This window comes from Pseudopipra pipra, chromosome 16 (genome assembly GCF_036250125.1).
Source record: "Pseudopipra pipra isolate bDixPip1 chromosome 16, bDixPip1.hap1, whole genome shotgun sequence".
Classification (NCBI taxonomy): Eukaryota; Metazoa; Chordata; class Aves; order Passeriformes; family Pipridae; genus Pseudopipra; species Pseudopipra pipra.
This window is the reverse complement of record NC_087564.1, coordinates 16,750,211-16,763,067: the sequence shown is the minus strand read 5'-3', so window position 1 is coordinate 16,763,067 and position 12,857 is coordinate 16,750,211. Positions and strand designations below refer to the sequence as shown.

Below are 12,857 nucleotides of genomic sequence, written 5' to 3'. Positions count from 1 at the left end.
GGCCCGTACCCGGAACCGGCAACGGAGCTCCACGAGAGGCCGCGGGGCGGCCCCTTCACTCTCGGCCAAGGCCTCGCCTCCTCCCGCGGAAGGACCGAGCTCGAGCGGGGAGCGGGGTCCTCACGCAAGGCCCGCGGCGACCCAGGAGCGGGGGGCGGAAGGAGGACTGGGAGCAGCAACGCCGAGACCGGCCCCACAGAGGGCAGCGCCCGCCCGCCTTGCTCCAACGGCCGCAGGCGGTGCGGCAGCCAGCGAAACTCCACCGCGCCCCGCCGCCAGCAGAGCGCCGGGCACGGGCGGCCACCGCTCACGGGCCGGCCCCGGCGCCTGGGCCTACTTATTCCGCAAGCAACCCGCGGGCCGCGGCCCCGGGCGGACTCACCAGGGGGCTGCCGGTGCAGGCCATGGCCCGCCCGGCCTGCGGGCCGCCCCCCGCGCCCGGACTCACCAGGGGGCTGCCGGTGCTGGCCATGGCCTGCCCGGCCCGGGGTCGCTCCCCGCCCGTTCCGCGCCCGGCGCTCGGCCCAGCCCGAGCCAAAGGGGCACCCGCGTCCCCCGCCCGTGACGTCACCACAACAATCCCCCGCGGGCGGGACTTCCGCGCGCCCCGCGCGCTCACTGGAGGCCGCAGCTGCTGCTCACGCGCGGGCCGGGACAGGGCGGCCCCGGCAGCCTCCGCGCCCGAGCCGGATCGAGCATGAGCAGTTGTAGGGGTGACGCTTCGCAGGCTGCGCCAGGTGAGGGCGGAAAAGGGCGGGGCCGCCCCTCCCTCGCGCGCTCACATCCGGATTCATGCCACGACGCCGAGGGAGGGGCGGACAGTGACGTCACCGCATGGGCGGGGGCTCGGGAGCGCAGCCCGGGGCTGAGGTGCGTCACCGCGGCGGTTCCGGGGCGGGTGTTCGCTCTGCGAACTGGGGTTCCTTCCCGCGGCCGTTCCTACAGGCCCTTGTGTCCCGTGGCCCGCACGAGCCCGCGGGGCCCGTTAACGGCGCCCTGTCAGGCCGTGTGCGAGCGCCGCCCCGGCCCGCGCCCCCCGGACCCAGTGGGGACCCCGCCGACCACGAAACTGCAGCGGACAATTGGAATTTGTCAAGGAATTCACAGAATTGTGAGGCATTACTCAAAAGGATGAGGCAGAAAAGGACAACAGCCAGCCAGCTTTCCTGTATGATAATTTTCTCATCTTTTTCTTCAACAGATGAGTAGAACAACTGATAGTAATCTTCTAATAGGTTGGATGCGTGGGTCAGTGGAGATGTGTAGTTTATTGTTGTAACCCTACCTTCACTCATTTTCAGACTGTAGTCACATTTTAGGCCTCTCAGAGAAACTCTGCCAAGTAGCAAAAAGCTTTTGTGTAGCTTAGGCATTCATAGAATCAGCTGGGTTGGAAGGGACTTTTGAGATCATCAAGTCCAACCCTTGATCCACTACTGCTGCAGTTCCCAGACCATGGCGCTAAGTGCCACATCCAGTCTCTTTTTAAAAATCTCCAGGGATGGAGAATCCACTACTTCCCTGGGCAGCCCATTCCAATGTCTGACCCTCTCTCTGAAGAAGTTCTTTCTAATATCTAACCTAAACCTCCCCTGGCACAACTTGAGACCATGCCCTCTTGTCTTGCTGATCTTTGCCTGGGAAAAGAGACCAACCCCCACCTGGCTACAACCTCCTTTCAGGGAGTTGTAGAGAGTGAGGAGGTCTCCCCTGAGCCTCCTCTTCTCCAGGCTGAACAACCCCAGCTCCCTCAGCCTCTCCTCATAGGACTTGTGTTTGAGTCCCTTCCCCAGCCTCGTTGCCCTCCTCTGGCCCGCCTCCAGGACCTCAATGTCCTTCCTAAACTGAGGGGCCCAGAACTGGGCACAGCACTCCAGGTGTGGCCTCACCAGCGCTGAGTCCAGGGGAAGAATCACTTCCTTGGACCTGCTGGCCGCATTGTTCCTGATCCAGGCCAGGATGCCATTGGCCTTCTTAGCCACCTGGGCACACTGCTGGCTCATGTTCAGCTTCTTGTCAATCCAAACTCCCAGGTCCCTCTCTGTCTGGGTGCTCTCTAGCCCCTCTGTCCCCAGATTAATGCTGTAACTGTGTTTGTGGCTACTGAACGCTGCTCTTCAAAGAGATCCTCCTGGTCAAAAGGCAGATTCTTTTCCATTTCATCTGGCACAATTTTTTTCTAGACAATATCACAATGGTCCAGACAGCAGATTGACCAGTTGGATTTATGTTTGTTTATGTCCGTGCATATTTTTATAAGGCTCAAAAAGTATCAGGCTCATCATAGAACTAGTAAAATGTGTGGATTGCACAGAGCTTAGTTTAGAGCTGTTTCAAACATTACACAACATAGAGTTGTGAACACAAAGAAAGGAAGCAACAGAGAAGTGCAGACTTATAATAATATTACATGACAGTTCTGTCAGACTCACGTGAAACTGCTGGCCACTTTGTTCTGGTTGCAGGTGATACACACAGCATGCACTTGGTAGTCCCAGGATATGAAAGGCTTCACAGGCTTGACCAGAGCCCATATTATGTCTCATTACTAGATTGTAGTTCTCTATCTTCCACTGGAAGGATACTTAGAGGCAAAACTCAGCCTTAGAATAGTTCAGAGATTCTAGAAGAAGCTTTAAAAAACATAGCTTGATCCTAATACCAGTCTCAAACATGACACACACAAAAAATGAACAGAAAACCTTAAAATAAAAACACAAAGCAAAAGGCCAGGGGGAAAAAGGAGTTTTATAGACTACTTCTGTAAAAAATTTGTAGTATTTCATTGGCTGAATGAAAATGAGGCTTTGATTGTTCCAAAGACCTAATTGTAAAGCGGAGGTATTTTGTTCTTTTTTTCTAGTGACAACAACTAACATTTATAAGTAACTCCATAAAAGCAGAAGCAGCTGAAAGTTGTTTCATCTGGAGAACCGCTGATGCTGGAATATTATTGCAACTTTTTAACCATCAGCCTCTCATCACCTGCAGACTCAGTTGTTACAGTCTTCCTGTCCTACCCTAATGGACTCGGGCAGCATCATCTTTGACTTTTCATTTCTCTCAAGTAATTTCTGACTACATTCAATCTCTCTGTTTTCTTTTGCTTCTTCATCTCATGAAGTTTTTTGTTCTCCCTTCCATAGCCTGACCTGCTGCTCCTTACCATATCTGAATATAATCGTTCCCACTCTGATTTTGCTAATACTCCTAGTACAGAATACCTTCTTAACTGAGCAAGATTTTATGAAACTGGTTCACTTTCTGTGCAGACAGGTTCATAAGCAAGGGCTATCAAGATCTGAGAGATTTAAGATACAATTGATCTGACAATTTCAGAAAGCATCCCTCTGATTCTGAAGATTTGAAATTTGAGACACTACATCAAACCACACCATGGGGTCTAAAAGTTTAGGATCACCAAAATCCTTCAGGTGTGTAGTCTTGTTATATGATTTTCTTATCCTGAGGAAATTATAGCAACTCTTAACAACAGCAACAGCACATTCTTCTCTTGCCATTAGATTGAGGTATAGTAAAAGAAGCACACTTGAATACAGTTTTCACAAGTTAAAAACCACAAAGAACCATAAATGGGATAATATTTTCAGATATCAAGTAAGCCCTTTGCTTACAACACTGAAAACAAATCACTGCTGTTACCTCCTATGGCTGTCATGCAAATTGGATGTGAACTTCTCCTTCTGTTCCTGTTTTTCTCACAGTTGAAGACTCCTCACAACAATTCTCTGGCCTAGCATGTTTTTTGGGAAGGATGTCTCAACCTACTTTGTTACTTATAAATGAAATGTTTCTTTGCCTTGTCAAAACTATTCAGTGCTAATGGTCAGCAGAGAGACAAGGGAAGCATTCCAAAGACAGAGGAATAAATGTATGTGACTGTATATATGCATGTGCCAGCTAGTTTAGATGCATGCCTACATATCTCACTATGCTTGCTAAAACTGTTGAGCCTATTAAATTGAGGAGATCCAACTAAGACTCCAGAAATCTGCCTGGTGGTAAATTAATTGTGTATAGTATTTTCTAGGACAGAAAGTAAATCTCTAGATATCCAGCTCAGAAAGGCTGTACCTGTTGTGCAGTTAAGACAAAGGACTCACCACCTTGGAGAGCCAGTAGGCCTGGCCTGTATTGTGATTAAGTAAGCCTCATGTGTGCTGTTCTTGCTTTTCATCTTTCTCCATTAGATCAGCCCAGCCACTTAACCTTGAGATAAATTTTTGTTAAAATCAAAGCAGTACATGAGGCTTAGTTATTGCAAAATAAAAAGTTAGAGCCTTTCACAATAATAAAGATCAAGGTCCACTGTCTGATGATCTTTAAATAGAGCAATTACAAATTCTGATCAAATCAGGAACCAGTTGAAGTCATCAATGCATTAAGAAGCAAAATTACCCTCTTTAGCGAAAATCGTTTATTGTGATTTTATGAAGAATTATGCATAGCTTAAAAAAATTATGGAGTTTAAATCATGGTTCATCACATTGCAAATATTGCTGCTTCCAAGAGGCACACAATTCCAATAGCTCTTCCTGAGGAAAAACAGCGGGTCTGCTGCTGCCTCCTTAGACCGGCGGTTACTGGACCTCTGCTGGCAGGAGGTTAATTCAGGGAAGGGCATGGTAATGTATCTCTGAGACAACAGATGTTGCTGGAGTTGGGCTTTGCCATGCCTGTAGGGGTAGTATTTGCTAGCCAGAGGACTTGGTCACAATCTTGTTCTGAAGTACAGGAATTGAAGATTTATTTTAAAATTATACAAGTTTGCAATTGTCTGCACAGTCACCATTTAAGCCACTTAGGAAGACAATGTTGGGAGGTGAGAGAAGAGCACCAGAATCTTTGTAGGCAGTATTCCTCAGGGAAGGTCACTGATCATTCTGATGTTTGACAAGACTATTGCCATCGGAGAGCTTCAGTGGTTCAGCAGGAATCAGACCTCCTGTGGTATCATTGTCACACAAGGTACAATAGTCACTGCCACTGAAGGACACATCTTCTATCTCCAAAGATTCCTGAAGCATAAGAAAGTCACCCTTTCCATGCTGTGAATAAGAGGAATAATTCCTTCCCATGCTAGGGCTCTCAGAATTGTCTTTAATTATTTCAGAGATTTTCAGGCCAGCTGTGTCATCAGCATGGTTCAGTGCAAACAATAGTCCTGGCCTCACTTCTATCTCTTCAGCTCTTATATACCTACTGGGGACATATTGCTGGCTTGAACCTGGGGCAAATACAAAGTTTTCTTCTGCAGCAACCAGATTTGTGCTTTCCTGAGGTTTCCAGGAGATCTGGGAAATCAGTTCCTGGGTGTTTAGATCAGAAACTCTATCTGCAGTCACTTTGCTTGAGTTGCTGGCCTCTTCTCTTCCAAATTGGCTACAAACCTCATTAGGTCCAACCCAGTCCTAGTGAAAGGATCAATAAGTTTGGGTCATTTTTCATAGTTATTCCAAAATATTCTGTGTATATAGCTTTGGCACAATAATCCAGAGGTTTAGTGCAAATATAACAGGCCAAGTTAGAGTAATAGGGTAGACAATCTAGCTGCTAATTTCACAAAGCTTTACAAGAAATTTTACAAGATTTCACCTCCAGAATATAATGCGAGCTACTTGTATTGCTTTGGCTTTGAAAGGACAGGGTGCACCTTTTAGATTCAGCCAGAGTTCAAAGTGACTAGAGGGGTTCTACTTCTAAGGAGCGAGAAGTTGGACAGGAGCTCTGCTGGTCAGCTAGTATGTGGAGACAAGAAACTGAGAAACTGTAAACTCTCAGGAAGAGCAGAACCACCTGTCAGTAACTCTGCTCAGGAGCTAGAATGATTAATCCCAGAAAAAAAAAAATCCTCCCATCATGAACTGAGGATCATAAGAAAGGAATTAAACTTATTTCTTACCTTGAAATTCCCATTGTGCAAACTATAGAGTGGCTGAAAGAAAGCAGCTGGCGTGGGAATGTTAAAGCAGGTGAGACTTTTTGCCCTAAAGCGAGAAAACAACTCTTAAAAAACCCGGAAAATTTTTCTGTATTCTGTCTCCATGATACTGATTGGATGCAATCTCCACACTTACCATGATCTCTGACATCTCATGCAATCGTTTGTCTGCTACCTATGCATGCATTTAATGTTTCTAGCCTGAAGCAGTCTTAAAAGTTTCTTAGGAATATCCAAAAACTTATTACTGGTCTATTACCCATTATATGCACCAAGCTATTGAAACATTTGTTTTTCAACTTCCTTGATCTAAACCACTGTTTCTAGAAGTGTTTTAGAGAATTCTAGCTTCATTAGATTTAGACAGAGAAATTCTGCCAGACATTCTTGCCCATTTATTAGAGTGTATCCTGTAAAATACTTTATCGCATTTTGTCAAGTATTCTGTTTCTCTAAGAATGATGTGTGTATGGAGCATAATAATGTATGTCAAGGCAGAAAAAAAAAGAGGTAGGAGATTTACTTTTGCTCTGACAGCATAAAAATGGCAGAAGATGGTTGAACCAAGGTTCTAAACCACTTTGTTCTCTGTAAACTTGTTCTCAACAGAATCTGAGTCAGTCTAGCTTGCCTATCCTGGTATTTTACATACCGACTGCTGCCACGTATGTCACGAGTAGCTTAACATTGACATCAGTTTAACCATCTTTATGGATTGCTAGGTACTTGCACTTTTAATTTATCTACTGAAGCTTAACAAGAAATTTCCATGGCTTTAAATTTCTTTAACTCCAAGAGACCCTCATCCTTGAGTTTCAGCTGAGTTTGGGAGTCACAAGGGTACTTTGGTCTCCTTAAGGACTGTATAGTGGGTCATTAACTATCATCAGCCAAGGAATATGTCATGTCCCATGACTGTCAAAAGAGGTTTTGACAGTGACTGAGCCTGTGCAGGAGAAACAGGAAGGAAAAGGGATATAACAACTCTTGATTTATCCTCTTCAGGCCATAAAGATCAAGGGGAACTTAATGAAAAACTAGCACATACCTTGAAGAAAGTTTGCAGTTCCAGAATAAATAGAGTAGAGTGCCCAAACTCAGAGGAATGAACAAGAGCTGCATAGTGGTATTTAAGATCTTCTCAGACAGTTTTGGTACATCTAGGAAAACAATCAGCACAAAAATTTTTAGCAAAAGTCTAGAAGTCAAGATAGAACTCCAAATAACCAAGCAATCCAAATGAAACAGGCTGCTAAAGTTCTCAAGGAAAGTAACTTGGCTATGAATACTTGAAGAAAGCTAGTTCTGTTTTGTAAAGCTCCATTTTTCCACATATCTTCCCTTTTTTTGGAACATGGACATGAAATGAATTAAGATGAAAACAACATTCTTTGTACCTGTTTTTTGAAACACCGTTGTCTGGCTCCACTCACTCCACTGACTGTGGTAGGAATTCTCATTTTCAGAAATTTTGCAGCGAACTCTTGCAATGTAAGCAATGCCACTGCGAAGCTCTGTTGCTTCAATTTCTATCTGTGGCAGTGAACTGGATGGTGTCTTGTTCAATGCAATCTGAAAAGTATTGCAAAGCATTTCTGTTAACAAGGCTGGGCAAAGGGATGGTCTTTTAAATACTCTTTTTTGTTGTTGTTTTTTTTCCCTTTTCTTTTCCAAATTCTCTTTTCTTAGGTGCAAGAAGAGGGCCTGCATGAGGATGGGTGACTTATGAACGTAGGGGTCATGAGAAGAGTTATTGATCTCCAGAATTGATTTATATAAAATCTTTCAGACTTCATATGGGAAACCAGAAAGGCCAGATTAAAAGAGTCAGCTGGCAGAGAGCCCTGAGCTGATTAGCAAGGCTGTTATGCCCAAAGAGCAAGGCAGCATCACTGTGTGTCTCATCCATTACCTCCCAGGACATGCTGTACTCCTTATACTGCAATTCATATTGGAGAATTTCAACGAGGTACCAAGGCACATTCCACACACTCCACCATATCTGACACTTGCTGGCAGTGGCATTGCTCTGGAGGTTCAAAGGTGGATCAAGTTTTACTGTAAATAGAGGAGGCAGGTTTTTTCACAATATTTGGAACATCACAAAAGGAGATGCGTGATACCAGGCTGACTAAAGTCTTGGAAGATAAAGCTTGGTCCGAAGAGTGATACTAAGACCAGAAGTAGACCAAATTAGTTTCCAGGTTGGATCAGAGCAGCTACAGAACTGACATAAATTAACGATAACTCCAGCAGTCTCTGGGGATAATCTTGCAAGCAAAGAACCACTCTGGATGTCACATTCTGCCCTAAAAACATACCACACATATAGACACTAGATACTAGTATTTCAGATACTAGAGCATTTCTCTGAAGTACCAGGCCACGGGACATTCGATTAAATCCGTGACTTTGATTTCTCATTAGATAATTCCTCAGGAAAAAGTAAAACAACAAAACAAACAATTGTGGCAATCTAATTGTAAATTATCTATGGCACAAGAAAACATGATGCAAGTGCGAAGTCTTCTTGAAAGATGCTCCAGAGCCAGCCCTCTCTAAAGTCCTAGAAAGGTCAGAATGGAGAGACTCAGGGACTGCATCCTCACTGGTACAGTCCACACAGCACACTCTCCAGGAATGGACAGTCTGGCTTGTTTTCATTGTTTCCACTTGCTGTCTTTGAGACACCCTTTGTTAGAGAGCATATCAGACCTACCCCAAAGCTGCTGGGCAGAGCCACAGCTCATGACTGCCCTTGTTCATACTTACTGTGCTTGCGGGGATTGTACACTGGAAAGGTAATGTATTTGTGATTACGTCCAAAGAAGTTTCCTTGGAGAGAGACTCTATAACCATCTGTTTCCAAGATCTGGCTGGCTAAATGAATTGTGCAGTGGTACTGATTCTGCATGCTCTCTGTGGCAGTCAGTTTGCAGCTGGCGTTGTGGCCCTTTGACCAGAGGCTAGAAGAATAAAAAGGCTGAAAGTTTCTTTGAAGGCATACAATGAAGTGTTTTTTTAGTTTATGAAGAACATGTGGCAGCTTAGCACACCACCACACTCCGGAATACCATGAACCTCTTTAGTGCAGAGAGCACAGAAAGCAATCCTAAAGCTGGCTGGATGGCAGGGCTGAATAGGGAGGAAGGAGATGCCTTCATAACCTCTCTGCTGAAAGCACCAGACCTTCAAGGAGCTGCATACAGAGCCCAATATCTGCCCTCTCTGAAAGTGAGAGGGCTGCATGTCATTGCCAGGAAAGCAGCTGGGTAGGGGGGAAGAAGTTAGTTACAACTGCACAGCACAGAAGCAATGAGCTGTACATTAAGGCCTCTTTTGCTAGGAACAAACTTCAGTACTGACAGCAAAACATGTTGGAAGTTGGTTTGTTGTTTTGTGGTGTAGCCATTTATTAGCAAATTTTTCACGTTGCATGTGATCCCACAAGAAACAGGGATATCACAGTTTATCAGCTTGGCAGTTCTTCATAGATCTAAACCCCAGTATTATTTAGAGCTAGGCTATTTTTGACTTAACCCTACCAGAATATGAGGCATCTAATGTCAGCATGGCTTACCCTCATGTAATAGTTACTGGTGGTCAAGACAATGTTATTGCATAATCTAAACACATTCATCTCAAATTACCCTGTCACATAGCAAACTATTCACCCTATTGTTTCCATTAGAGGAAACACTATTCAGATAATATTCTAAATCACAGAATCACAGAATCGACCAGGTTGGAAAAGACCTCAGAGATCATCAAGTCCAACCCTTGGTCTAACACAGCTGTGGTTCCCAGCCCATGGCACTGATGCCACATCCAGTCTCATCTGAAAAGCCTCCAGGGATGGTGAATCCACCACCTTCCTGGGCAGCCTATTCCAATGTCTGATTACTCTCTCTGTAAAAAATTTTTTCCTAATATTCAACCTAAACCTCCCCTGGCACAGCTGAAGACCGAGCCCTCTTGTCCTACTGCTGGTTCCTGGGAGAAGAGCCCAACTCCCACCTGGCTACAACCTCCTGTCAGGGAGTTGATAGAGTGATGAGGTCTCCTCTGAGCCTCCTCTTCTCCAGGCTAAACAACCCTAGCTCCCTCAGCCTCTCCTCACAGCACTTGTGCTCGAGTCCCTTCCCCAGCCTCGTTGCTCTTCTCTGGACCTGCTCCAGCCCCTCCATGGCCTTCCTGAACTGAGGGGCCCAGAAACTGGACACAGCACTGCAGGGGTGGCCTCACCAGCACTGAATAAATCTGTTATTAAATCTTATAACTCACTGGACTTGTATATATATATACTAGCTAATAGATTAAACCACTAGTGGTTTAATTTCTAGGCAAAAAGACAAGAAATTATTAGAAGTTGATTAGGGAGCTCCATGGACGATGGGCTCTGGAAGTTCCCAGATCACAGAGACTGAAGGCCAGGAAGGAAAGGCTCCCTATGCTGAGGCATCTGCCAGAACAGTTCACTGAGTGGATAGCCAGAGCTGGCAGAACATGCAGCTGTGTGCACTGTACCTCAGCTGCCCCAGCTGAGGCTGTGGGCCCACAAAAGGGAGCAGCTTCCAAGATAGCCCAGGTCTGGGGTGATGGGGTGGCAAAGGTAGCTGTGCCACAGGTCTCCTGCTGTGGAGGGAGCAAAGCCCACAGCTGGACCCCATCTCTGCTTTTCCATGCCATCCTGCCCATGCCAGGGCTGGGGCTGCCACAGGCAGCACTCGGTATGTGGCTCTTACTTGGTGAAATGCAGGTGGAAAGGTCCATCGCCCACGGGCTTCTCCGTCGCCCATGTGCAGTTCACGGTAGTTATGTAGTTATTCAGGCAGCTCAGGCTGCCACAGAGCTCTGCAGAGGAAGGAGACCAGAGCTGGATTCATGTATCACTGGATGAGGCCTTGCTCAGTACATCAAATAAATGCATTACTTGCTAGTACTTCCTTTACTGACACTGCATCTAATCTTCCCCATCATGTTCTTCCTCTCTTGTACCACACTTCACTGCATGAGATGAGTGTAAGATCTTAGGGCAGGGACCTTGGGCAGTAGCTACACTTTTTCTGCTGCCCAGCTTATCCAGTATGTGCTCAGTTCCCTAGGCTTGGCATTACCAGCCAGCTGTACCAGTTCCTGGGACCTAGGAAAGGGCAGGATCTTGGGTTGCATATTTAAGAGTCTGTGAATGAAAAATGAGCACAGGTATGTGCCTGTTTTCCTACGGTGAACCTATTCCAGATCTCCTCTTACCTCTCCCTCTTCCTCCACCAAAGAGCAGCACAGCAGTAATACACAGCCAGAGGCCCAGCTGCCACACAACTCTTCCCATTCCAGATAATATCTGAAACAGAACAATTTTTAGGAGCAGTTTTGTCAGTATTTGTACCAGCAGGTTGAAGCTTTACCTACTTGCTTCTGCAAGTGTGATGCAAGCTTATCTTGAATCTCTCAGGGCACCAGCTCAGCTATATAATTTCTTCTATAGGAGCTGGTCTTCTCATGGCAGTAAATAATACTTTGTACAGGAATCTAAAGAACGAGCTGCATTAAAGGAAATCTTTAATTCCTGCAATTTGATCAAGGGTGGGTGAAAGGGTGGGTGTTTCATCTTTCCTTCTTCCTGCATTTTTGGCATCTGGTTTATGACAATTTAAGAGCAGCAGAGAGCCACAGTGGGTTGGAAAAAATGTTCACGTTTCCCTGTATCTCATTTCTGACAGCAACCGAAACCAGATGCTTAGAGAAAATCATAGCAATAGAGCATAGATATTCTTCTCTGAAAACATTCTCAGCCTCCAGACATTTGCAGCTCAGGGGCCTCCTGGAGCAGATGTAATTTCTGCATATTCAGAAAAGAGAAACAGAGAATAACTGATATGCTCCTGGTCAAAGCATTCATTGAGAGATGTAGAATACTTAGGACCTAGTCATTACCCCAGTTCACAGAAGGGTTGTGTAAGGATGTTTGAAGTGTATCTTCTGCAATATGGAACACTACCTCTGTACAGTGTTAAGCTGGACTCACTTTTTTTTTTTTTTTTTTTAATTAGAAATTCCATTCTGTGAATTCTCTCCCGAGTTTTAATTTAAAATTATACTTTTTCACTGAAAGCTTCTGATTTGGTATTCTTATGGCAAAGTTTAATACGAAGAATATGGACCTGATCTACTCAGCAATACATGGTGTTTTTAAAAGATGTTTTCAGTTTGCAATACTTGCTGTTACCTGAACACAGCAAATGAGCCCAGCACTGCTGCGAGGAGTGTGATGCTCCAAGGAGCCTGAAACCCAGAAAACATGGAGTGAGTTTGTAGACAGAGACCACTAAAAAACAAAAACAGTTTCTTGAAAATAAAAGAATTTTGGAGGAACACTGTTTGCACTGCTTGCCTAGCACGTACACTGAACTGAGTTCTAGGGCTGGGCTAACGTAAGGGTCTGAGAATTTTCTGTCTTAGAAGAGCTTGGGTTAGTTATTATTAAAAAAAACAAAAACAAAAAACCCAAACCAACAACTATCAACCAAAATTTGCCAGAGATTATGATCTCTCTTTCAGGACAAGCTGGGGAAAAGGGAGAGAGTGTCAGGATAGGAGAAACACTAAGTACAGCATTAGCACAGGACCAAACAGATACAGCCTGGCTATAGAATAAGATCATGATTTCAAACCAACAAAGGATCTGAAGTAATCTAGAATAGAAGTGAGCGAGAAAAAGCCTATGCTTAGCAAGGATTGTGATATTTAAATCATTAGGATTGTTTTACTGAAGGGATTAAGTGATCTGATGGCTACAACAGCAGGAACTGGACTCCATGACCAAGAGTATCCTTCCAGTCATGAATTTCACAAAGCTATACAGCAGCATCCACAGAAAACTTCTTGCCTGTGA

General features: G+C 45.1%; 2 protein-coding genes and 1 long non-coding RNA gene across 7 annotated transcripts in view; 1 reads left to right on the top strand and 2 right to left on the bottom strand.

Annotated features, from left to right (window-relative positions):
- PDPK1 (3-phosphoinositide dependent protein kinase 1) overlaps positions 1–745 on the bottom strand; it is a 27,035-nt gene extending 26,290 nt beyond the window's left edge. The window contains exon 1 of one of the 4 annotated variants that reach the window (XM_064673540.1): positions 620–745. Coding sequence is in view for 2 of the 4 variants with exons in the window: in XM_064673533.1 (XP_064529603.1) it covers positions 383–472 (90 nt within the window). In the remaining 2 variants the exon portion in view is untranslated. Of the gene's footprint in view, positions 1–9; positions 29–382; positions 587–619 lie in introns of those variants that run through there. The other 3 variants (XM_064673534.1, XM_064673533.1, XM_064673539.1) reach the window with 3 other exon arrangements.
- On the top strand, positions 690–12,857 carry LOC135423368 (uncharacterized). Of its 2 annotated transcripts, none has more exons than XR_010434785.1 (2): positions 690–1,168; positions 7,652–12,857. It is a non-coding gene; the product is annotated as an uncharacterized LOC135423368 (long non-coding RNA). The 2 variants fall into 2 exon arrangements; XR_010434784.1 differs by lacking the exon at positions 7,652–12,857 and adding an exon at positions 2,864–3,088.
- On the bottom strand, positions 4,424–11,298 carry LOC135423357 (interleukin-9 receptor-like). The gene is made up of 8 exons (XM_064673541.1): positions 11,216–11,298; positions 10,708–10,816; positions 8,735–8,928; positions 7,875–8,020; positions 7,360–7,534; positions 7,011–7,122; positions 5,924–6,008; positions 4,424–5,432 (listed from the first exon to the last, which is right to left on the bottom strand). The coding sequence occupies exons 1-8, from the start codon at positions 11,292–11,294 to the stop codon at positions 4,893–4,895; spliced, it is 1,440 nt and encodes a 479-aa protein (XP_064529611.1). The 5' UTR covers positions 11,295–11,298; the 3' UTR covers positions 4,424–4,892.